This window comes from Anomaloglossus baeobatrachus, chromosome 8, assembly GCF_048569485.1.
Source record: "Anomaloglossus baeobatrachus isolate aAnoBae1 chromosome 8, aAnoBae1.hap1, whole genome shotgun sequence".
NCBI lineage: Eukaryota > Metazoa > Chordata > Amphibia > Anura > Aromobatidae > Anomaloglossus > Anomaloglossus baeobatrachus.
This window is the reverse complement of record NC_134360.1, coordinates 191,600,915-191,626,276: the sequence shown is the minus strand read 5'-3', so window position 1 is coordinate 191,626,276 and position 25,362 is coordinate 191,600,915. Positions and strand designations below refer to the sequence as shown.

General features: G+C 52.1%; 1 protein-coding gene across 2 annotated transcripts in view; it reads right to left on the bottom strand.

The window, feature by feature from the left end:
* Positions 1–24,946, bottom strand: part of CDC7 (cell division cycle 7) — a 160,934-nt gene extending 135,988 nt beyond the window's left edge. For both annotated transcript variants that reach the window (XM_075321029.1, XM_075321030.1), the window contains exons 1-3: positions 24,804–24,946; positions 22,754–22,828; positions 22,166–22,301 (exon numbers count right to left, since the gene is read on the bottom strand). In XM_075321029.1, the coding sequence (XP_075177144.1) occupies positions 22,166–22,301; positions 22,754–22,828; positions 24,804–24,825 (233 nt within the window). In that variant the 5' untranslated portion in view covers positions 24,826–24,946. The remainder of the gene's footprint in view (positions 1–22,165; positions 22,302–22,753; positions 22,829–24,803) is intronic.
* Positions 24,947–25,362: the final 416 nt, after the last annotated feature.

Genomic DNA, 25,362 nt, shown 5'->3' with positions numbered 1-25,362 from the left:
CAGCCAGACTGCATGCAGGAATGGCTGCCGGCGTCTCTGTGGAGGGGGGGCGGGCCCTGGGTGTGCTCAGACAAAAAGCGGGAAACCTGCGTCCCACTGTGCCCAGTGAGAGGGCTGGAGCATGTAAATAAGGCTCCAGCCCTCGGCGCTGACGATTGCACAACGCCTGTCCCCTTCCCTGATTGACAGGGAGGGGGCGGGAACGAAGTGGAGCTAGGCCGCAAAAGCCGGGGACTAGATTTATAAGCGCCGCCGTCGTAAAAGCACGGTCGGCGCTAAGTCCCCGGCGCACTACAAGTCCCAGCCGCGCCGCCGCTCCCGGAGCGGCCGGCGCGGTAGTTCCCAACACATAAAGTCACTCAGCCAAGCTGCAGTGACTCAAACCCCAGCGCGCAGCGCTACTGTCCCCGGTGCACTAGCACACCCAGCAAGTCTGGAGTGTGCGCGGCCAGTCCATAGGGGGACACAGAGTACCTGAATGTTGCAGGGCCTTGTCCCTGAACGGTACCCCGGCTCCTTATCCAGCAGGTTCAATGGGTCTGTGGACGGAGCCCGGCCTCAGGGCTTGGAGGCCGGTAAGATCCCACTTCCTCAGAGCCCCTCAGGGGGATGGGGAAGGAAAACAGCATGTGGGCTCCCGCCTCCGTACCCGCAATGGGTACCTCAACCTTACAAACCGCAAGTGGGGTGAGAAGGGAGCATGCTGGGGGCCCTAGTATGGGCCCTCTTTTCTTCCATCCGACATAGTCAGCAGCTGCTGCTGACTAAACAGTGGAGCTATGCGTGGATGTCTGACCTCCTTCGCACAAAGCAGAAAACTGGTGAGCCAGTGATCCCACTGGGGGTGTATAGCCAGAAGGGGAGGGGCCTTACACTTTTTAGTGTAATGCTTTGTGTGGCCTCCGGAGGCAGTGCTATACACCCAATCGTCTGGGTCTCCCAATGGAGCGCCGAAGAAAGCAGCTTTTGAGACTACTCAAATCTTTTCATCAGGCATGGTATAACAAAATCTGAAGCGTCATATTTATACACAATAGGACACAATAGTACAGTAAATAAGACAAGTGATGTAAAGCAGAACTATCAGTATGGGAAGGTGTCAAACCAATGTGGCAGTAAATATTGCAGCAATTCAAAGATAAGCAGTGTGAAAGTTTTATTGTCCTCTGATTGAGGTCTGGTCCAGAGTTGTGATGACACCAAATGGTCTGAAGGGCATATTTCTTAATTGATGTAAAAATACATAAATCCATGTGATTAAATCAGCAGTCATATGAGGGGAAAAATGCAAACTCAGCGTACGAGCTCACATCAAAGGCAGGGACACTACATATAATGTAAATATACGTCATATGTCATGAAGGAGTTCATTCCTGTGAAGCACCTAAAGAGTTAATTAACTTCTTGAATGTGGTTTTGAGCACGTTGAGGGTGAAGTTTTTAGAATGGTGTGGGTTTTGACTATTTTTTGTCATATAGGCCACAATGTGTCACGAAAAGAAACTCAATCACTGGGATCTTTTGAAGCATTCCAGAGTTATTAGGCTATGTGTGCACACAGCGTTTTTTTGACGCTGTGTTTTTGGCCGAAACCTCCCCCCCCCCAAAAAACACGCACAAAAACGCAAACGCAGCAAAAACACACCGGTAAAAAAACGCATGCGTTTTTACTGCGTTACGGTGCGTTTTTGATCACTGCATTTTGCTGCGTTTTTTCAATGCATTGCATGGGTAAAAAACACAGGAAAGAATTAACATGTCTTTTTTTAGCTCAAAAACGCAGCTTAAAAAAAAAAAAAAAAAAAAATACTTGTGTGCGGACAGCAAAAATGTAAAGTCAGACTTTGCTGGGGAAGCAAAGTCATGCAGCTTTGAGCCCCAAAACGCACCCGAAAAACGTGCAAAAACGCAGTGAAAAACTGCGCACATAGCCTAACTGCGTAAAGTGACACTAGTCAGAATTGTAAAATGTGGCCTTATCAGAAATGTGAAACAGGTTTTGGTGGTTAGGGGTTAAGGAATATACACCATTAAAAAGAAGGGAATTTTGTTTACTTACCGTAAATTCCTTTTCTTCTAGCTCCTATTGGGAGACCCAGACAATTGGGTGTATAGCTTCTGCCTCCGGAGGCCACACAAAGTATTACACTTTAAAAAGTGTAACCCCTCCCCTCTGCCTATACACCCTCCCGTGCATCACGGGCCCATCAGTTTTGGTGCCAAAGCAGGAAGGAGGAAACTTATAAATTGGTCTAAGGTAAATTCAATCCGAAGGATGTTCGGAGAACTGAAACCGTGAACCAAAGAACAATTCAACATGAACAACATGTCTACACAAAAGAACAACAGCCCGAAGGGAACAGGGGCGGGTGCTGGGTCTCCCAATAGGAGCTAGAAGAAAAGGAATTTACGGTAAGTAAACAAAATTCTCTTCTTCTTTGTCGCTCCATTGGGAGACCCAGACAATTGGGACGTCCAAAAGCAGTCCCTGGGTGGGTAAAGAATACCTCGATAAAAAGAGCCGTAAAACGGCCCCCTCTTACAGGTGGGCAACCGCCGCCTGAAGGACTCGCCTACCTAGGCTGGCATCTGCCGAAGCATAGGCATGCACCTGATAGTGTTTCGTGAAAGTGTGCAGACTCGACCAGGTAGCCGCCTGACACACCTGCTGAGCCGTAGCCTGGTGCCGCAATGCCCAGGACGCCCCTACGGCTCTGGTAGAATGGGCTTTCAGCCCTGAAGGAATCGGAAGCCTAGACGAACGGTAGGCTTCAAGAATCGGTTCCTTGATCCACCGAGCCAAGGTTGACTTGGAAGCCTGCGACCCCTTACGCTGGCCAGCGACAAGGACAAAGAGCGCATCAGAACGGCGCAGGGGCGCCGTGCGAGAAATGTAGAGCCTGAGTGCTCTCACGAGATCTAACAAGTGCAAATCCTTTTCACATTGGTGAACTGGATTAGGACAAAAAGAAGGTAAGGAGATATCCTGATTGAGATGAAAAGGGGATACCATCTTAGGGAGAAATTCCGGGACCGGACGCAGAACCACCTTATCATGGTGAAACACCAGGAAGGGGGCTTTGCATGACAGCGCTGCTAACTAAGACACTCTCCGGAGTGATGTGACTGCCACTAGGAAGACCACCTTCTGCGAAAGGCGTGATAGAGAGACATCCCGCATCGGCTCGAAAGGTGGTTTCTGAAGAGCCGTTAGCACCCTGTTAAGATCCCAGGGTTCTAGCGGACGCTTGTAAGGTGGGACTATGTGGCAAACCCCCTGCAGGAACGTGCGTACCTGCGGAAGCCTGGCTAGCCGCTTTTGAAAAAACACGGAAAGCGCCGATACTTGTCCCTTGAGAGAGCCGAGAGACAAACCCTTGTCCATTCCGGATTGAAGGAAAGACAGAAAAGTGGGCAAGGCAAACGGCCAGGGAGTAAAACCCTGATCAGAGCACCAGGATAAGAAGATCCTCCACGTCCTGTGGTAGATCTTGGCGGACGTTGGTTTCCTGGCCTGTCTCATAGTGGCAATGACCTCTTGAGATAACCCTGAGGACGCTAGGATCCAGGACTCAATGGCCACACAGTCAGGTTGAGGGCCGCAGAATTCAGATGGAAAAATGGCCCTTGAGACAGCAAGTCTGGTCGGTCTGGTAGTGCCCACGGTTGACCCACCGTGAGATGCCACAGATCCGGTTACCACGACCTCCTCGGCCAGTCTGGGGCGATGAGGATGGCGCGGCGGCAGTCGGACCTGATCTTGCGTAACACTCTGGGCAGCAGTGCCAGAGGAGGAAATACATAAGGCAGTCGAAACTGCGACCAATCCTGAACTAATGCGTCTGCCGCCAGAGCTCTGATCTTGAGACCGTGCCATGAATGCCGGGACTTTGTTGTTGTGCCGAGACGCCATTAGGTCGACGTCCGGCGTTCCCCAGCGGCAACAGATCTCTTGAAACACGTCCAGGTGAAGAGACCATTCCCCTGCGTCCATGCCCTGGCGACTGAGAAAGTCTGCTTCCCAGTTTTCTACGCCTGGGATGTGAACTGCGGAGATGGTGGAGGCTGTGGCTTCCGCCCACAGCAGAATCCGCCGAACTTCTTGGAAGGCTTGACGACTGCGTGTGCCGCCTTGGTGGTTGATGTACGCCACCGCCGTGGCGTTGTCCGACTGAATTCGGATCTGCCTGCCCTCCAGCCACAGCTGGAACGCCTTTAGGACTAGATACACTGCCCTTATCTCCAGAACATTGATCTGAAGGGAGGACTTTGTCGGAGTCCAGGTTCCCTGAGCCCTGTGGTGGAGTAAGACCGCTCCCCACCCTGACAGACTCGCGTCCGTCGTGACCACAGCCCAGGATGGGGGCAGGAAGGATTTGCCCTTCGACAAGGAAGTGGGAAGAAGCCACCACTGAAGAGAGGCTTTGGCTGCCCGAGAAAGGGAGACGTTCCTGTCGAGGGACGTCGACCTCCTGTCCCATTTGCGGAGAATGTCCCATTGGAGTGGACGTGTAGGACCGCCACCACTGTTGCCATGACCTTGGTGAAGACCCGTGGGGCTGTCACCAGGCCGAAAGGCAGTGCTACGAACTGAAGGTGTTTGTCTCCGATGGCGAAACGCAGGAAGCGCTGATGGTCTGGTGCAATCGGCACGTGGAGGCAAGCATCCCTGATGTCGATTGATGCTAGGAAATCTCCTTGGGACATCGAAGCGATGACGGAGCGGAGAGATTCCATCCGGAACCGTCTGGTTTTCACGTGTCTGTTGAGCAGTTTGAGGTCCAGAACGGGACGGAATGATCCGTCCTTTTTTGGCACCACAAACAAGTTGGAGTAACAACCGCGACCACATTCTTGATGGGGAACGGGGATCACCACTCCTTCTGCCTTCAGAGTGTCCACCACCTGAAAAAGTGCATCGGCTCGCTCGGGGGCGGAGATGTTCTGAAGAAACGAGTCGGAGGACGAGAGCTGAGCTCTATCCTGTAACCGTGAGACAGAATGTCTCTCACCCATCGGTCTTGGACATGTGGCAACCAGGCGTCGCAAAAGCGGGAGAGCCTGCCACCGACCGAGGATGCGGTTTGGGGAAGCCGAAAGTCATGAGGAGGCCGCCTTGGGGGCGGTTCCTCCGGCGGTCTTTTTAGGACGTGCCTTAGACCGCCATGAATCAGAGTTCCTCTGGCCCTTCTGTGGCCTGTTGGACGTGGAGAATTGGGACCTGGCTGAGGGCCGAAAGGACCGAAACCTCGGTTGTATCTTCCGTTGCTGAGGTCTGTTTGGTTTGGACTGGGGTAAGGACGAGTCCTTTCCCTTGGATTGTTTAATAATTTCATCCAATTGCTCGCCAAACAGACGGTCGCCAGCAAATGGCAAACCGGTTAAGAACTTCTTGGAAGCAGAATCTGCCTTCCACTCGCGTAGCCACATGGCCCTGCGGACTGCCACTGAATTGGCGGATGCTACCGCTGTACGGCTCGCAGAGTCCAGGACGGCGTTCATGGCGTAGGATGAAAAAGCCGACGCCTGAGAGGTTAAAGACGCAACCTGCGGAGTAGAGGCACGTGTGACTGTATTAATCTCAGACAGACAAGCTGAGATAGCTTGGAGTGCCCATACGGCTGCGAATGCCAGAGCAAAAGACGCGCCTATGGCTTCATAGATGGATTTCATCAGGAGCTCTATTTGCCTGTCAGTGGCATCCTTGAGCGATGAACCATCTGCCACTGCTACTATGGATCTAGCCGCCAGTCTAGAGACTGGAGGATCCACCTTGGGACACTGAGCCCAACCCTTAACTACGTCAGGAGGGAAGGGGTAACGTGTGTCATTAAGGCGTTTAGTAAAGCGCTTGTCCGGAAATGCTCGGTGCTTCTGGACCGCATCCCTGAAGTTGGAGTGATCGAAAAACGCACTCCGTGTACGTTTGGGAAACCTAAATTGGTGTTTCTACTGCTGTGAAGCTGACTCCTCTATCAGTGGAGTTGGAGGAGAAAGTTCTAGCACCTGGTTGATGGACGCTATAAGGTCATTTACTATGGCGTCCCCTTCAGGTGTATCAAGATTGAGAGCAACGTCAGGATCAGAGCCCTGATCTGCCACCTCCGCTTCATCCTCCAAAGAGTCCTCATGCTGAGACCCTGAGCAGTGTGATGAAGTCGAGGGAAGTTCCCAGCGAGCCCGCTTAGCCGGTCTGGGACTGCGGTCCGTGTCGGAGTCCTCACCGTGGGACCTAGGAGTCACCCCAGGAGCACTTTGCTGCGCCGACCGAGGGGGGCCTGGGGGCAATGATTCAACAGTGCCCGGGGCCTGTGTTACCGGTCTGGACTGCAAAGCTTCTAGTATCTTAGCAGACCATCTGTCCATAGACTGAGCCATGGATTGTGAAAGTGACTCAGAAAGTTTCTCAGCCATCACTGCAAACTCTGTCCCTGCCACCTGGACAGTGGGAGCCGGTGGTTCTACCTGGGCCGAGGGTCCCACCAGTGCCTGAGGCTCCGGCTGAGTGAGTGTCACAGGGGCCGAGCATTGCACACAATGAGGGTAGGTGGAACCTGCAGGTAACATAGCCGCACAAGAGGTACAGGTTGCAAAATAAGCCTGTGCCTTGGCACCCTTGCTTTTTGCGGACGACATGCTGTTGTCTCCTCTTAGAGCAATCAGTGAGGGTATATAGCCAAAAGCAAATAATGCGGCCGAACAGAGCAAATGTATACAATATATGGATATAAATATACACTTCGGCACCCAGGGGGGCCAGCACCTGGTAACCGGTGCGGCTTACCGACCGCCCACAGCGGTTGTGTGTCCACCAGATTCCCTGCCTGGGCCTCCCAGAGCTGTGGAGCTCAGTCTGAAGTTCTCCACCGGCAGACGCGATGATAACAATGGCTGCCAGCGTTCTCAGAGGAGGAGGGAGCCGTGGGCGTGCCTCAAAGTGCGGGAATCTGGTGCCCCACGGTGCTCAGTGAGGGGGGAGGAGGATACCTAAGTATGCTCCAGCCCTCACCGCTGACGTCCAGTCTAGCGTCCCGCCCTTACCCCTGACTGGCAGGCCCGGGGGCGGGAGTATGTGGTACTAGGCCGCAGAAGCCGGGGACTAAATTTAGTAACGCGGCCGGCAAACAGGCGCGGTCGGCGCGGTAGTCCCGGCGACACAAAAACACACAGCAGCCGCTGCAGCGTCTGTTACACAGGCGCTCTATGCGCCGTCCCCAAGGGGACACAGAGTACCTCTGAGAAGCAGGGCCTGTCCCTGATGATACCCGGTCTCCTGTCCGTCAGATTCCCCCAGGGGCTGCGGAGGGAGCCCGGTCCCATGCATGGTGACCGGTTAGGATCCCACTTCTCCCAGAGCCTCTAAGGGATGGGGAAGGATAACGGCATGTGGCTCCAGCCTCTGTACCCGCAATGGGTACCTCAACCTTAACAGCACCGCCGACCATAGTGGGGTGAGAAGGGAGCATGCCGGGAGCCCTGTTAGGGGCCCTCTTTTCTTCCATCCGATAAAGTCAGCAGCTCCTGCTGACTAAAATGTGGAGCTTGCGTGAATGTGTGCCTCCTTCAACACAAAGCGAAAAACTGATGGGCCCGTGATGCACGGGATGGTGTATAGGCAGAGGGGAGGGGTTACACTTTTTAAATTGTAATACTTTGTGTGGCCTCCGGAGGCAGAAGCTATACACCCAATTGTCTGGGTCTCCCAATGGAGCGACAAAGAAAGAGAATTTTGTTTACTTACCGTAAATTCTTTTTCTTATAGTTCCGTATTGGGAGACCCAGACCATGGATGTTTAGCTTCTGCCTCCGGAGGACACACAAAGTACTACACTTAAAAGTGTAGCTCCTCCCTCTGAGCTTATACACCCCCTGGTGAGCAGACCCAGCCAGTTTAGTGCAAAAGCTGAAGGAGAATAGCCACCCACAAGTAGAACAGAGCAAGAGCCGGAACAACCGGAGACTCTGTCCACGACAACAGCCGGTGATAACACGCGGAACAAGAAAAAATTGCCAACAGGCAACAGGGAGGGTGCTGGGTCTCCCAATACGGAACTATAAGAAAAAGAATTTACGGTAAGTAAACAAAATTCTCTTTCTTCATCGTTCCTTTGGGAGACCCAGACCATGGGACGTTCCAAAGCAGTCCCTGGGTGGGAATAAACAGAATAAACTAAGAAGTAGGCAGAACCTAACTTCACAAATGGGCGACAGCCGCCTGAAGGATGCGTCTGCCCAAGCTCGCATCTGCCGAAGCATGAGCATGCACTTGGTAGTGCTTCGAAAAGGTATGCAGGCTAGTCCAAGTGGCAGCCTGACAGACTTGTTGAGCCGTAGCCTGGTGCCTAAAAGCCCAAGAGGCACCGACAGCTCTGGTCGAATGTGCCTTGATCCCCGGTGGGGGAGGCACCTGAGTACTCTGGTAGGCGTCTGAAATGGTCGATCTAATCCAACGGGCTAAGGTCGGCTTAGAAGCAGAGAGACCCTTGCGCCGACCTGTGGTTAGCACAAAAAGAGGAGTGCACCGCCTAAGTGCAGCGGTGCGAGACAGATAGATCCGGAGAGCACGCACCAGATCCAGAGTATGCAGCGCTTTTTCAAAGCGATGAACAGGAGTCGGACAAAAGGAAGGTAGGGTAATGTCCTGGTTAAGGTGGAAAGGAGAAACCACCTTAGGGAGAAAGTCCGGAGTCGGACGGAGAACCTTGATGAAAAAACAAAAAGAGAGCGCAGCCAAATCAGAGACTCTCCTGAGGGAAGTTATAGCCACCAGAAAGGCCACTTTCTGTGAAAGACGATACAAGGAAACTTCCCTAAGAGGCTCAAAGGGGGGTTTCTGCAAAACCGTGAGGACCAAATTAAGGTCCCAGGGATCCAAGGGCCGGCGGTAAGGCGGAATGATGTGAGACGCGCCCTGCATGAAGGTGCGGACCTGAGCCAGCCGAGCGAGACGCCGCTGGAACAGAACAGACAGAGCTGAGACTTGTCCCTTGAGAGAGTTGAGGGACAGACCTAGCTGCAGACCGGACTGTAGAAAAGACAGAAGGGTCGGCAAGGAGAAAGGCCAAGGAGGATGGTCGGTAGAGCGACACCAGGATAGGAAAATTCTCCAAGTCCTGTGATAGATCTTAGCAGAGGAAGACTTACGGGCCAGAGTCATAGTGGAGATGACTTCAGGAGGAATACCATAAGCCGTCAAAATGCAGGACTCAAGAGCCACGCCGTCAATTTGAGAGCCGCAGAATTCGGGCGGAAAAACGGACCTTGCGAGAGAAGGTCTGGACGGTCTGGGAGATGCCACGGCATCTCCACGGACAGTTGGAGCAGGTATGGATACCAAGCTCGCCTGGGCCAGTCCAGTGCAATGAGGATGACTCGACGGCCCTCCATTCTGATCTTGCGCAGAACTCTGGGCAAGAGAGCTAGAGGGGGAAACACGTAGGACAGACGAAACTGGGACCAGTCTTTAACCAGAGCGTCCGCGGCGAATGCCTGAGGATCGTGGGAGCGAGCCACGTAAACAGGAACCTTGTTGTTGTGACGGGATGCCATTAGGTCCATGTCCGGAGAGCCCCATTTGCGGCAGATTGACTGAAACACTACCGGGTGCAGGGACCACTCGCCGCCATCCACGATTTGACGGCTGAGATAATCTGCCTCCCAGTTTTCCACGCCTGGGATGTGGACTGCGGATATGGTGGACTGGGAGTCCTCCACCCATTGAAGGATGCGTTGTACCTCCAACATTGCCAGGCGGCTGCGTGTCCCGCCTTGGTGATTGATGTAGGCAACCGCTGTCGCGTTGTCTGACTGGACTCGAATGTGCTTGCCCGCCAACAGGTGGTGAAAAGCTAGAAGAGCTAGAAGCACGGCTCTGGTTTCCAGCACATTGATTGAAAGGGCTGACTCGGACGGAGTCCAAGTGCCCTGCGCTCTGTGGTGGAGACATACCGCTCCCCAGCCGGATAGACTGGCATCCGTGGTGAGGATCACCCAGGACGGGGCCAGGAAGGAGCGCCCCTGGGACAGAGAGAGGGTCCGAAGCCACCACTGAAGAGAACTCCTGGTCTGTGGCGACAGAGCCACTAGCCTGTGTAAGGAGGAAGGCCGCTTGTCCCAACAGCGCAGAATGTCCAGCTGCAGGGGGCGCAGATGGAACTGGGCAAAGGGGACAGCTTCCATTGACGCCACCATTTGACCCAGCACCTGCATCAGACGCCTGAGGGTATAACGGCGGGGCCTCAGCAGAGAGCGTACTGCCAGTTGGAGAGACTGCTGTTTGACTAAGGGCAACTTCAAAAGTGCCGGCAAAGTCTCGAACTGCATCCCTAGGTACGTGAGACTCTGGGTCGGAGTCAGGGTGGATTTGGGAAGATTGACCAGCCACCCGAATTGGGCTAGAGTGGCGAGAGTGAGCGAGACACTCCGCTGACAGTCTGCTCTGGATGAAGCCTTGACTAGAAGGTCGTCCAGGTAAGGGATCACTGCCAACCCCTGTAGGTGCAGAACCGCAATCACTGCAGCCATGACCTTGCTGAATACCCGAGGGGCTGTGGCCAACCCGAAGGGGAGAGCCACAAATTGGAAATGATCTTCTCTGATTGCAAAACGTAACCAACGCTGGTGTGAGACTGCAATTGGCACATGCAGATAGGCATCTCTGATGTCGATGGACGCCAGGAAATCCCCTTGGGTCATTGAGGCAATGACTGATCGCAGAGACTCCATGCGAAAGTGCCACACCTGAACATGCTTGTTGAGAAGCTTGAGATCCAGGATGGGCCGGAAAGTACCGTCCTTTTTGGGGACTAGGAAGAGATTTGAGTAGAAACCTCTGAACCGTTCCCGGGCGGGCACCGGTACAATTACTCCATTGACCTGCAAGGATGCCACGGCCTGTGAGAAGGCGGCAGCCTTGGAGCAGGGGGGGGGGGGGGGGGGGGTTGAGAGAAAAAATCTGTTTGGCGGACTGGAAGAAAATTCTATCCTGTAGCCGTGGGAGATGATATCTCTCACCCACTGATCGGAGACGTGTTGAAACCAAGCGTCGCCAAAGTGGGAGAGCCTGCCACCGACCAAGGACGTTGCTGGAGCGGGCAGATAGTCACGAGGAGACTGCCTTAGTGGCAGCACCTCCTGCCATCTTCTGTGGACGCGCTTTTGGACGCCAGTTGGATTTTTGGTCCTTGGCTGAGTTAGTGGACGAGGCCGAAGGCTTAGAGGACGACCAGTTGGAGGAACGAAAGGAGCGAAACCTTGACTGATTCCTACCCTGGGCAGGTTTCCTGGCTTTGGTTTGTGGCATGGAAGTACTCTTCCCGCCAGTAGCTTCCTTAATAATTTCATCCAGCTGTTCTCCGCTTCGGGAAGCGTTTGTCAGGACAGGCCCTGGGCTTGGACACAGCGGCCTGAAAGCTGGAGTGGTTAAAGAACACACTCTTTGCCCTCTTAGGCGAGGTAAACTGGTGCTTTTCTGCCAGAGAGGGTTGCTCCTCTGATACTGGCGGATTAAGATCCAGAACAGAATTAATGGATGCAATCAAGTCACTAAGATCTGAGTCACTTTCGGATAGATCAATGGGGTACATAGAGTTAGCCTCCGAGCCCCCTGTAAAGGCATCCTCCTCATCCTGCGAGTCCGCTCTTGAATCAGAGCCGCGGGAGGAGGAGGGAGAGGGATCCCTACGTCTCTTCTTAGGAGGACGGGGTCTGGGGCCTGATGATGAATCCTCTGTGAGCTCCGGTCCTGAGAGAGCCCTAGCAGCAGAGGCACCCTGTGAGGGGGGCTGATGCATATTCAGCAAAGTCCTGGACAGAAGTCCCATGGACTCAGCAAAAGACTGGGAGATAGACCTAGAAAAGGATTCTACCCAGGCCGGGGGTTCAGCCACAGGAGCAGGAGCAGCCTGAGAGACCACTGGGGGTGAGACTCCAGGCTGTGGCACCGCCAAGGTAGAGCAGGCATCACAATGTGGATAGGTGCTCGGTTCAGGCAGCAGGAGCTTACATGCAGCGCATACAGAGTAAAGCTTTGGAGCCTTGCTCCTCGTGTAAGACATGCTGCTGGAGTGGGGGCTCTGCCAGAGAATGAACCCCAGAGAGTATATCAGAGGTCCACAACCAGAGCCGGTTGTGGCTTACCAGACCGCTGCGCTGTGCAGAGCGGTGTTGTGTGCCCTCCAGACCCCGAAGCCCGGACTCCCAAACACAGCACCTCAGCAGGGATGCAGAACGCAGACCAACGCTGAGAGAACTGTGAGAAAATGGCCGCCGGAGCGAAGAGAGGGGGCGGGACTTGCATAAAGAGCGGGATCTGGAGAGCCATAGAGACCTACAGGGGAGGAGACACGCACAGCAGTGGGGAGTGTCCCACCCCTGTGCAGAACGGCCGCTGGGAGGAGCCGCGCTGTCCCTCTGCATGAGTAACATGCTAGGGCAGTGAAACGAAACTAGGCCTCCAGCGAAGCCGGGGCCTAAATTTGAGCGGCGAGGCCGACGCGCAGGCACCATCGGAGCGGTTCTCGGGCGACAGCTAGAGAACCCGCCGGAAATGTCAGAAAGAAGGGAATTTTGTTACTTACCGTAAATTCCTTTTCTTCTAGCTCCTATTGGGAGACCCAGACGATTGGGTGTATAGCACTGCCCTCCGGAGGCCACACAAAGCAATTACACTAAAAAGTGTAAGGCCCCTCCCCTTCTGGCTATACACCCCCAGTGGGATCACTGGCTCACCAGTTTTAGTGCAAAAGCAAGAAGGAGGAAAGCCAATAACTGGTTTAAACAAATTCACTCCGAAGATACGTCGGAGAACTGAAAACCATTCAACATGAACAACATGTGTACCCGAAAAACAACCAAAAATCCCGAAAGACAACAGGGCGGGTGCTGGGTCTCCCAATAGGAGCTAGAAGAAAAGGAATTTACGGTAAGTAACAAAATTCCCTTCTTCTTCGGCGCTCCATTGGGAGACCCAGACGATTGGGACGTCCAAAAGCTGTCCCTGGGTGGGTAAAGAAATACCTCATGTTAGAGCTGCAAAGACAGCCCTCCCCTACGGGGAGGCAACTGCCGCCTGCAGGACTCTTCTACCTAGGCTGGCGTCCGCCGAAGCATAGGTATGCACCTGATAATGTTTGGTGAAAGTGTGCAGACTCGACCAGGTGGCTGCCTGGCACACCTGTTGAGCCGTAGCCTGGTGTCGTAATGCCCAGGACGCACCCACGGCTCTGGTAGAATGGGCCTTCAGCCCTGATGGAACCGGAAGCCCAGCAGAACGGTAGGCTTCAAGAATTGGTTCTTTGATCCATCGAGCCAGGGTGGCTTTGGAAGCCTGCGACCCTTTGCGCTTACCAGCGACAAGGACAAAGAGTGCATCCGAGCGGCGCAGGGGCGCCGTGCGGGAAACGTAGATTCTGAGTGCTCTCACCAGATCCAACAAATGTAAATCCTTTTCATACCGATGAACTGCATGCGGATAAAAGGAAGGCAAGGAGATATCCTGATTAAGATGAAAAGAGGATACCACCTTAGGGAGAAACTCCTGAATGGGGCGCAGCACTACCTTGTCCTGGTGGAACACCAGGAAAGGAGCCTTGGATGACAGCGCTGCTAGTTCGGACACTCTCCGAAGAGACGTGACCGCTACCAGAAAGGCCACTTTCTGTGAGAGTCGAGAAAGTGACACATCCCTCAGAGGCTCGAAGGGCGGCTTCTGGAGAGCAACAAGGACCTTGTTTAGATCCCACGGATCTAACGGCCGCCTGTACGGAGGGACGATATGACAAACCCCCTGCAGGAACGTGCGCACCTGAGAAAGTCGTGCTAGACGCTTCTGAAAAAACACGGATAGTGCCGAGACTTGCCCTTTAAGGGAGCCGAGCGACAAGCCCTTTTCCAACCCAGATTGCAGGAAGGAAAGAAAGACAGGTAACGCGAATGGCCAGGGAGATACTCCTTGTGCAGAGCACCAGGATAAGAAAATCTTCCACGTTCTGTGGTAGATCTTAGCAGAAGTGGACTTCCTAGCCTGTCTCATGGTGGCCACGACCCCTTGGGATAATCCTGAAGACGCTAGGATCCAGGACTCAATGGCCACACAGTCAGGTTCAGGGCCGCAGAATTCCGATGGAGAAACGGCCCTTGGGACAGTAAGTCTGGACGGTCTGGTAGTGCCCACGGTTGGCCGACCGTGAGATGCCACAGATCCGGGTACCACGACCTCCTCGGCCAGTCTGGGGCGACGAGTATGACGCGGCCGCAATCGGATCTGATCTTGCGTAACACTCTGGGCAAGAGTGCCAGAGGTGGAAACACATAAGGGAGCCGGAACTGCGACCAATCTTGCACTAAGGCGTCTGCCGCCAGAGCTCTTTGATCGCGAGACCGCGCTATGAAGGTCGGGACCTTGTTGTTGTGCCGAGACGCCATTAGGTCGACGTCCGGCACACCCCAGCGGCGGCAGATTTCCTGAAACACGTCCGGGTGAAGGGACCATTCCCCTGCGTCCATGCCCTGGCGACTGAGGAAGTCTGCTTCCCAGTTTTCTACGCCCGGGATGTGAACTGCTGATATGGTGGATGCTCTTTCCTCTACCCACATCAGAATCCGCCTGACTTCCTGGAAGGCTTGCCGACTGCGTGTCCCTCCTTGGTGGTTGATGTATGCCACCGCTGTGGAGTTGTCCGACTGAATTCGGATCTGTTTTCCTTCCAGCCACTGCTGGAAGGCTAATAGGGCAAGATACACTGCCCTGATCTCCAGAACATTGATCTGAAGGGTGGATTCCTGCTGAGTCCACGTCCCTTGAGCCCTGTGGTGGAGAAAAACTGCTCCCCACCCTGACAGACTCGCGTCTGTCGTGACCACTGCCCAGGATGGGGGTAGGAATGATCTTCCCTGTGATAATGAGGTGGGAAGAAGCCACCATAGCAGAGAATCCTTGGCCGTCTGAGAAAGGGAGACTTTCCTGTCTAGGGAAGTTGTCTTCCCGTCCCATTGGCGGAGAATGTCCCATTGAAGTGGACGCAGATGAAACTGCGCGAACGGGACTGCCTCCATTGCTGCCACCATCTTCCCTAGGAAGTGCATGAGGCGCCTTAAGGGGTGCGACTGACCCTGAAGGAGAGACTGCACCCCTGTCTGTAGTGACCGCTGCTTGTCCAGCGGAAGCTTCACTATCGCTGAGAGAGTATGAAACTCCATGCCAAGATACGTTAGTGATTGAGTCGGTGCCAGGTTTGACTTTGAAAAGTTGATGATCCACCCGAAAGTCTGGAGAGTCTCCAGCGCAACATTCAGGCTGTGTTGGCATGCCTCTTGAGAGGGTGCTTTGACAAGTAGATCGTCCAAGTAAGGGATCACCGAGTGTCCCTGAGAATGCAAGACTGCTACCACTGCCGCCATGACCTTGGTGAAAACCCGTGGGGCTGTCGCCAGACCAAATGGCAGAGCTACGAACTGGAGATGGTCGTCTCCTATCACGAAACGTAGAAAACGTTGGTGCTCTGTAGCAATCGGCACGTGGAGATAAGCATCTTTGATGTCTATTGATGCAAGGAAATCTCCTTGAGACATTGAGGCAATGACAGAGCGGAGGGATTCCATCCGGAACCGCCTGGCGTTCACATGCTTGTTGAGCAGCTTTAGGTCCAGAACAGGACGGAACGAGCCGTCCTTTTTTGGAACCACGAAGAGATTGGAGTAAAAACCTTGCCCTTGCTCCTGCAGAGGAACAGGGATCACCACTCCTTCTGCTCTTAGTGAGCACACCGCCTGCATAAGGGCATTTGCTCGGTCGGGATGTGGGGAGGTTCTGAAGAACCGAGGCGGAGGATGAGAACTGAATTCTATCCTGTACCCGTGAGACAAAATGTCTGCTACCCACCGGTCTTTGACCTGTGGCAGCCAAATGTCGCAAAAGCGGGAGAGCCTGCCACCGACCGAGGATGCGGAGGGATGAGGCCGAAAGTCATGAGGCAGCCGCCTTGGAAGCGGTTCCTCCAGTTGTTTTCTTGGGGCGTGAATGAGCCCGCCAGGAATCTGAGCTCCTTTGCTCCTTCTGAGTCCCTTTGGACGAGGAGAATTGGGTCTTGCTGGAGCCTCGAAAGGACCGAAACCTCGACTGCCACTTCCTCTGTTGAGGTTTGCTCGATCTGGGCTGGGGTAAGGAGGAGTCCTTACCCTTGGACTGTTTAATGATCTCAGCCAATTGCTCACCAAACAGTCTGTCTCCAGATAGTGGCAAGCTGGTTAAACATTTCTTGGAAGCAGAATCTGCTTTCCATTCCTTTAACCACAAGGCTCTGCGCAAAACCACAGAGTTGGCAGACGCCATTGAGGTACGGCTCGTAGAGTCCAGGACAGCGTTGATAGCGTAAGTCGCAAACGCAGACATTTGCGAGGTTAGGGACGCTACTCGCGGCACTGCTGGACGTATGATAGAGTCCACTTGTGCCAGGCCAGCTGAAATAGCTTGGAGTGCCCACACGGCCGCGAATGCTGGAGCAAACGACGCGCCGATAGCTTCATAGACAGACTTTAACCAAAGGTCCATCTGTCTGTCATTGGCATCTTTAAGTGAAGCCCCATCTTCCACTGCAACTAAGGATCTAGCCGCAAGCCTGGAGATTGGGGGGTCCACCTTTGGACACTGGGTCCAGCGTTTGACCACGTCAGGGGGAAAGGGATAACGTGTATCCTTAAGACGTTTGGAGAAACGCTTATCTGGATAAGCATGATGTTTCTGGACTGATTCTCTGAAGTCAGAGTGGTCCAGAAAAGTACTCAATTTACGCTTAGGATACCGGAACTGGAACTTCTCCTGCTGTGCAGCTGCCTCCTCTGCAGAAGGGGCTGGGGGAGAAATATCCAACAGTCTATTGATGGCCGCTATAAGGTCATTTACCATAGCGTCACCATCAGGGGTATCTAGATTGAGAGCGGTGTCAGGAGTAGATTCCTGATCACCCACCTCTGTCTCCTCATACAGAGCCTCGTCTCGCTGAGACCCTGACCAGTGTGATGACGGCGAGGGTCTTTCCCAGCGAGCCCGCTTAGGCTGCCTGGGACTGTCATCCGAGTCAGAGTCTTCAGCCTGTGATGCCTGGGACCCCCTTGAAGTACGGATTAGTTCCAACTGAGGGGGACCGGGGAGCATAGACACAGCAGTGTCCATGGTCTGAGAAACTGGCCTGGACTGCAAGGTTTCCAGGATTTTTGTCATAGTCACAGACATCTTATCAGCAAAAACTGCAAATTCTGTCCCCGTCACCGGGGCAGGGTTCACAGGCGTCTCTGCCTGGGCCACGACTACCATAGACTCTGGCTGACGAAGTGGCACAGGGACCGAACATTGCACACAATGGGGGTCATTGGAACCTGCCGGTAGATTAGCCCCACATGCGGCACAAGCAGTGCATACCGCCTGTGCCTTGGCACCCTTGCGTAAGCCAAGAAGCGACTGTACAGTGCAATATAAATATATATGGTACAGAGAAAAAATGCACCAAATAACACTGTGGCACTAGTGGGTCCAGCACTTATGTGCAGCTTACCGCCCGCATAAACGCGGGTGTGTGGTCGCCAGAGTCCCTTGTCTGAGTCCCCCAGAGCCTGTGTCCGTTCTCCAGCCAGACTGCATGCAGGAATGGCTGCCGGCGTCCTGTGGAGAGGGGCGGGCCCTGGGCGTGTTGAGACCAAGAGCGGGAAACTTGCGTCCCCACTGTGCCCAGTGAGAGGGCTGGAGCATGTAAATAAGGCTCCAGCCCTCGGCGCTGCCTATTGCACAGCGTCTCTCCCTTTCCCTGATTGACAGGGTGGGGGCGGGAACGAACCGTAACTAGGCCGCAAAAGCCGGGGACTAGATTTATGAGCGCTGCCGCCGTAAAAGCGCGGGCAGCGCGAGTCCCCGGCGCACTACAAGTCCCAGCGGCGCCGCCGCTCCCGGAGCGGCCGGCGCGGTAGTTCCCAAGACAAAAAAAATCACTCAGCTAAGCTGCAGTGACTCTAACCCGAGCGCGCAGCGCTAGTGCCCCCGGCGCACTATCACACCCAGCAAGCCTGGAGTGTGCGTGGCCTGTCTGTGCGGGGACACGGAGTACCTGAACGTTGCAGGGCCTTGTCCCTGACTGTACTCAGCTCCTCCAGCAGGGTCTCTGGGTCTGTGGATGGAGCTCGGCCTCAGGGTTTGGGGGCCGGTAAGATCCCACTTCCACAGAGCCCCTCAGGGGGATGGGGAAGGAAAGCAGCATGTGGGCTCCAGCCTCCGTACCCGCAATGGGTACCTCAACCTTACAAACCGCAAGTGGGGTGAGAAGGGAGCATGCTGGGGGCCCTATATGGGCCCTCTTTTCTTCCATCCGATAGAGTCAGCAGCTACTGCTGACTAAACAGTGGAGCTATGCGTGGATGTCTGACCTCCTTCGCACAAAGCAGAAAACTGGTGAGCCAGTGATCCCACTGGGGGTGTATAGCCAGAAGGGGAGGGGCCTTACACTTTTTAGTGTAATTGCTTTGTGTGGCCTCCGGAGGGCAGTGCTATACACCCAATCGTCTGGGTCTCCCAATGGAGCGCCGAAGAAATACAATAAGCACACTCTCCCCAAACAATAAAGCACAGGGACCCCCAAATATAAACGTCTCAGGTACTTAGCTGCTGAGACACAGGGCCATGTCCCTGGGGATGAGTGCTCCGGTCCAGCAGGGTCCTGAAGGGCTGCGGATGGAGACCGGTCTCCTGCCAGGCATGGAGACCGTGCTGGCTCCCACTTCAAGCCAGAGCCCAGGAGGGATGGTGAAGGAGCACGGCATGTAAGGCTCCAGCCTAGGAAATCAACCTTACAACACCGCCGACACAGTGGGGTGAGAAGGGACATGCCGGGGGTCCAGACGTGGACCCACAGTTCTTAAAACTCATTCCAAAAGGGAAAAATCATATGAGAATGCATGTGTGGATGTATGCCTCCTGAACACAAAGCGATAAACTGGCTGGGTCTGCTCACCAGGGGGTGTATAAGCTCAGAGGGAGGAGCTACACTTTTTAGTGTAGTACTTTGTGTGTCCTGCGGAGGCAGAAGCTAAACACCCATGGTCTGTGTCTCCCAAAGGAACGATAAAGAAAACAAAAGCCTTGTAAGGCTAAGTGCGCACGTTGGGTATTTGCATGCAGTTACGCTGCGATATGCACTGCAGCGTAACTGCATGCGTCCTGCGTCCCCAGCACAATCTATGAAGATTATGCAGGAGACGTGCGCACGTGGCGTATTAGAGTGCAGCGCTTCGGCTGCTGCCCAAAGCGCTGCGTTCTAGGAAGTGACATGTCACTTCTTTCCTGCGCTTTGCCTGCAGCCCCCGCTCTGTCTATGGGAGAGGCTGCACTCAGAGCGCATGGAATCATTACGGACTCTTTCTGCAGCGATTTGAAGCGCACGTGTGCTGTTCAAATCGCTGCAGAAATTCTGCAGGGACAGAATGCAACGTGCGCACATAGCCTAAGGCTATGTGCGCACTAAGAGTTTTTCGCGGCGTCTTTCGGGTGCGTTTTTGTTCAGAAAACTGCATGACTTTGCTTCACCAGGAAAGTCTGAGTTTTCATTTTTGCTGTCTGCACACAGCGATTTTTTTTTAGCTGCATTTTTGTGGTGCCCACAAAAACGCAGCATCTCAATTATTCCTGCGTTTTTCACCCATTGAGTTCAATGAGATGTTCAAAAACGCAATGAAAAACGCAAATTGCAAATATAGCTGCGTTACTATGATTAAAAACGCAGCTATAAATGCAAGGGGTGGGTAATACAGACACGTGTACAGGAAGAGGATTCCTTCTGTTGGTAAACACAGAAGCGTCAATCCTCCCGCGGTACCGCCACCCCTGCTTCCACCTCCCATCCGGCGCCATGTCCGGACGGGAGGTGGAAGCAGCTGCGAAATCAAAAGTGAACAGTTAAAAAAAAAAAAAATCCCATACTCACCTGTGTGCAGACTCCCGGGACATGTCCGCTCCCAGCTCCTCTTCCCGTTACCGCCAACCCTGCTCCGGCTGTGTGCAGACTCCCGGGACACGTCCAATCGCTGCAGGACCTGCCGGTGATCAGCTGATCGTATAAGTCTCGCGGTGAGGCCGGCTTTTTACCGCCCGGCCAGGTTAAACTATCAGCTGATGCCGCCAGGAGACCGCATCACTGATTACCAGCCGCTCCTGCAGCGATCGGACGGGAGTCTGCACAGAAGTGAGTATTTTTTCTTTTCTACTGATGCATCAGCTGATTGTATAAACAGCTGATGTGTCATGTGATTCACATCCTTGAACCTGACACATCTGATCGCTTTGCCTTACAGCAAACCGGTCAGATGGTATTGGATCCGAACTGGACGGCGCGGGACCCTTGACTCAGGATTACTGTGGAGGAAGGGGGGGGGTCTATTTCAATAAAGATGGAGTCACTAATTGTGTTGTGTTTTATTTCTAATAAAAAAAAAAAAAAAAAGCCACACAAACCACACAACACAGAAAAATATTTTAATCTCTACTAGAAAGTCAGTCATAGTGGCCATGTCCAATATTGGCATGATACCATGAATTTCGGGCTTAGGTCCAGTTCATAATACACAGCTAGCCCTAACCCCATTATTACCCAGCGAGCCACCCGACATCAGCGCAGCTGGAAGAGTTTGACACCGCGCCAGAAGATGGCGCTTCTATGAAAGCGCCATTTTCTGGGGCGGCTGCGGACTGCAATTTGCAGCGGGGGTGCCCAGAAAGCATGGGCACTCTGTGCTGTGGATTCCAATCCCCAGATGCCTAGTTGTACCTGGCTGTACACAAAAATTGGGCAAAGCCCACTTTTTTTTTTTTTATTTAATGAAATAACTTAAAAAGAAAAAAAAAAAAAAGGGCTTCCCTATATTTTTGGTTCCCAGTCAAGTACAAATAGGCAGCTGGGGGTTGGGGGCAGCCGTACCTGCCTGCTGTACCTGGCTAGCATACAAAAATATGGCGAAGCCCACGTCGTTTTTGTTAAAGTTTTTAGGCAAAAAACTCCTGCATACAGTCCTGCATGGAGCATGCTGAGCCTTGTAGTTCTGCAACTGCTGTCTGCTTTCCTGCTTACACTAGTGGAGTATGCTGAGCCTTGTAGCTCTGCTCCCCCTCTAGCATACAAAACTGGATGGAGCATGCTGAGCCTTTTAGTTCTGCAACTGCTGTCTGCTCTCCTGCATACACTAGTGGAGAATGAAAGAGAACAGATTTAAGCAGGAAATTACATCAGATCTTTTATTTTTTTTTCACCAATCTTTAATGGCATTGTTCACTGATAAAAAAAAAACCCACATAAAAAACGCAGTGAACAAAAAACGCAGCAAAACGCAGCCAAAATCGCAGTAAAAACGCATGCGTTTTGCGTTTGTGAGCGGCCATAAACGCATCGTTTTTGATGCCACAAAAAAAAAAAAAAATGCGTAGTGTGCAGATACCCTTAGGGCATGTGCACACGGAGTATTTTGTGCGGTTTTTTTACCCCAGTATATGCAAAACAAATCCAGGGGTGGGTAAAAAAAATAGAAAATGCTGAAGCGGTGCCCGTGTTTCTACCGGTATTATATTTTTCCTTGTATTGCTCCACTACTGGTTTTGGCTACAAATATAGAGGTAAAAAAGTCAAACACTGAAAGTGTGCACATGGTCTAAGAGGTTATAAGTTGTATAATATGTTCGTTCATGAATCAGGAGTACGGCTGCATGCTTAGATGGACTGTAGCTCATCAGTAACATGTTCAATGTTTCTAATGGTCACAGATATTTCTTATAGATGTTATGTAGAAGTGTTTGGTCTTGATGAATCAGGGCCATGTTGAACAGAGTTGTGCACATTGGTCTTCATGAGGCGTGCTGACGTCAGGCACTCCTGATTCATTAGGGGGTGCATACCACTTAATAAATCAGGAACACGTGACAAGTGGCATGCGCCTCGTATAGATTTTGGCACAGCCTCATGCTAAGCCTTTTCAAAGCTTTATAAGCCAGAATTCTGGCACAGAGCTTTGATGAATGGGGCTTGTGGTTCCACCTTGCATTTACAATGTAGAGTTGATATGCAATACCTGACAGTTATGTATTTAATACTTCTACTACCCATGTAATACTTCAGTGCATTATTAGCCAAGTACTTACCCTGCCACTGTAAGGCATTGCAGTTCTGCTGCTATTCGTGCTGGGTGACTTGTAGGTACCAAATGTTTTAAAGCAAATTTACAATCTTCTCCCGACCTTAGTCTTGCGATAGCCAAATAAACAGAACTAAACGTCCCTGTTGATAGAAAATACAAGGCATTATTCATGGCTTATATTACTGTACGATTTGTCCATATATAAACTCTAGCCTTTTATGCGCAGTCTGATTACAATACAGACACAAAACCACACATTTTACCTTCTATTTTCCCCCTAAAGTGGTTTAGATTAGTGGCAGCATGACTGACAGCTCTCCCTACACGAGCATGCAAATATAGCCTTCAATCACAAAGTAGGGCTGTCCACACAGATTGGATGAACATCACAGGTTGCGTAGTATTACCATTAAGGACCCCAATGTTCCTTCACCAACACTGTTAGTCACAAAGAACCTCCTTGAGCTTATGCCCCTGACAGTAGGTACAGCCAGTGTGCACATAGGCAGAAACGCAGAGGGCTCAGCTCGAGTCGCCTCCCTGACAGAACAGAACATCCAACACATCATCCAAATTACACATTTACGCTTACCCTCTCCAATTTTTCCTGTAACACTGAAGATATTGCGGATTTGTGGAATGGATGCATAGAGATATTCAATTTCATCTGTAAGTAAATCAGATATGATTATTGAATAGTCATCTTATTTTCTGAGACACTAAAATAGTTATCGTCTTGGTAGTGCTCGCTCATCACTAGTTACGAGCCCTCAAGCATGGTAGTGCTCGCTCATCACTAGTTACGAGTACTGAGCACCCGAGCATGGTAGTGCCCGCTCATCACTAGTTACGAGCACTCGAGCAACCTTTTGCCGCCGGTTCCGGTTTTTTTTTTGCATAGACTTAAATTAGTGCCATATTGTACCGCATGGGCTTGCGTTCCGTCCGTTTTTTTGCCGCATGCGGCAGATTTAGCCGATGCGGTGGCCGGATGGAATGTTGCCTGGCACTTTTTTTGTCCTACCGATGCGGCGCGATTTGCAATGCATGCCTATGGCTGCCGCATGCGGCAAAAACTGCATCCGGCCGCCGCATGCGGTTTCTTCCACTGCGCATGCTCAATAGCCTGCCGCAAGTGGCAAAAACCGGACGGGTCGCATGTAAAAAACTTATGCAAAGGATGTGGTATTGTCGCCGCATCTGTTGCATAGGTTTTAGAGCCGGATTGGCCGGCTCTGCTAAAACCGGAGGTGTGAATGCAGCCTAAGCTCACACTTCTGTTGTTTGCATCAGTCACAATCAGTTGTGTAACTGATGCAATGCATGCATTGCAGATAGTGGCACAACTGATGTTGCAAAAAAAAAAAAAAAAGTTTTCTTTTTTTTACTGTTTTACCGGCGGCCGGCTTTTGTGAACAATCATAGTTCACTAATGCCGCCCGCCTGGCGATCAGCTGACCATTCACAAAAGCCAGCCGCTGGCCGATCATCTGATCGTGCCGGCTGCTAGAACAGGAACGGAATTTACAGTCGATCATGGTTTTTTATTGTGCGCATACTCACAGTGAAAAAAAACAAGAACGATCCTCCGCACACAAAAACGTCACATTCAGCGTTGCTCCCGCCTGATGGTCAGTCAGTAAACAAATGATCCGTTGCACAGCGGATGCAACGCAGGGCCATCAGTCACAATCCATCGCGAATATAAGTCTATGGGGAAAAAAAAACAAACCAAAAAACAGATTCCTGCAAAATATTTTGCAGGATACCGTAATTCCTCAAGGCGACGGATTGTGACTGATGCAAAACAACGGAAGTGTGAAAGCAGCCTTATTGATCACTCATCATTTGTGTTTATGGATCACGTTATTTTCTTTTTATATTTTATTTGATTAGACTTCTCTGAATGCATCAATTCTACATGTATTTATTTTGTTACATTTTTTACTGGGGAAAGGATGTCAGTAAGGGGTTAAATCAATAAGTTTAAAATGAAAACATTTAGTTTCCAACCACCCCTTTTAATATTTTTTTTTATTTCAATCCCCATAGATACACTCAGTGCAATACTAACATTTAAAAAGCGATTGGCAACCACTACTATAGGTTGTAACCGCTGCAGCCAATCCCTGGACTGAGTGCGTGAAAATTATGCTGCTGAGCAGTGATTGGCTGCAGCGGTCACATTGCATCTTGTCAACAAAGCCCAGGTGAGGCAGTGATTGGCTGCAGCGGTCACATTGCATCTTGTCAACAAAGCCCAGGTGATGCAGTGATTGGCTGCAGCGGTCACATTGCATCTTGTCAACAAAGCTCAGGTGAGGCAGCGCAGGGTAATAAGTTAGGGATACTATCCCTAGAATACCCCTTTCATGTCCTCAGGCAGGACAGGCTCACACACCCGCACAGGTATGGAGGGGGAATAGGAACAAAATTTAGTGAAATATTTCCAATCAATGCAACAGAGCCGGACACAACACCCCTGCACTGCAGGGAGGGAGACCCCAGCAGTGACGTCACTACAGCCGGTATACCCGGTGACTCCAGTGTAACATCTCATACGTCCGCATAGTGCGTTGACTGTATACGTCACACTAGAAGTCTAAGCAACTCCACATCTTATTCAACCTGCTTCCCCTCACCTGAGGCATCTCCACCAACCATCTTCCCCCGGTAAAGCGCTCACAGAATAATGGCGCCAACACGACCCGTCGCCGGTCACCGAGACTCAGAGAAACAGCCCGCTTTTCAGAGAGGGAGGGGCGTTCTTCAGAATCTGTCCTTTGATTGGACGTAATTTTTGAAGAGCGTTTGGCTGTTCCAATCAGGAGCGTTCAACACGTCCTCTGAATGTGATTGGTGGGCTGAAGCAGTTGTGAGAGGCGTCGTGTGGTAGATTTCCGTTGCTCGGGCAGTGAGGCGGGAGCTTTCCTCAGGTGCAGCCGCGGCTCTGTGCGCCTCAGTGCAGACTGTACAGTAGGGGGAAAAAAGTAGAGATAATAAGTTATTAATTGTAGGGTTTTGTCTCAGTATCGGTTAACAAAGTGCCTGTGAAATGAGCAGCTTTATTATGGTTGTTTTGTGGGAGTGTCACCTTCCAAAAGTCTCATTATAGCAGCTTTGGGGGCCCCTTGGCCTATAAAAGTCCTATCAGTGCTAAGGTGCCTGAGAAAAAGACCCCCTCCACCTCCAGCTGCTTTC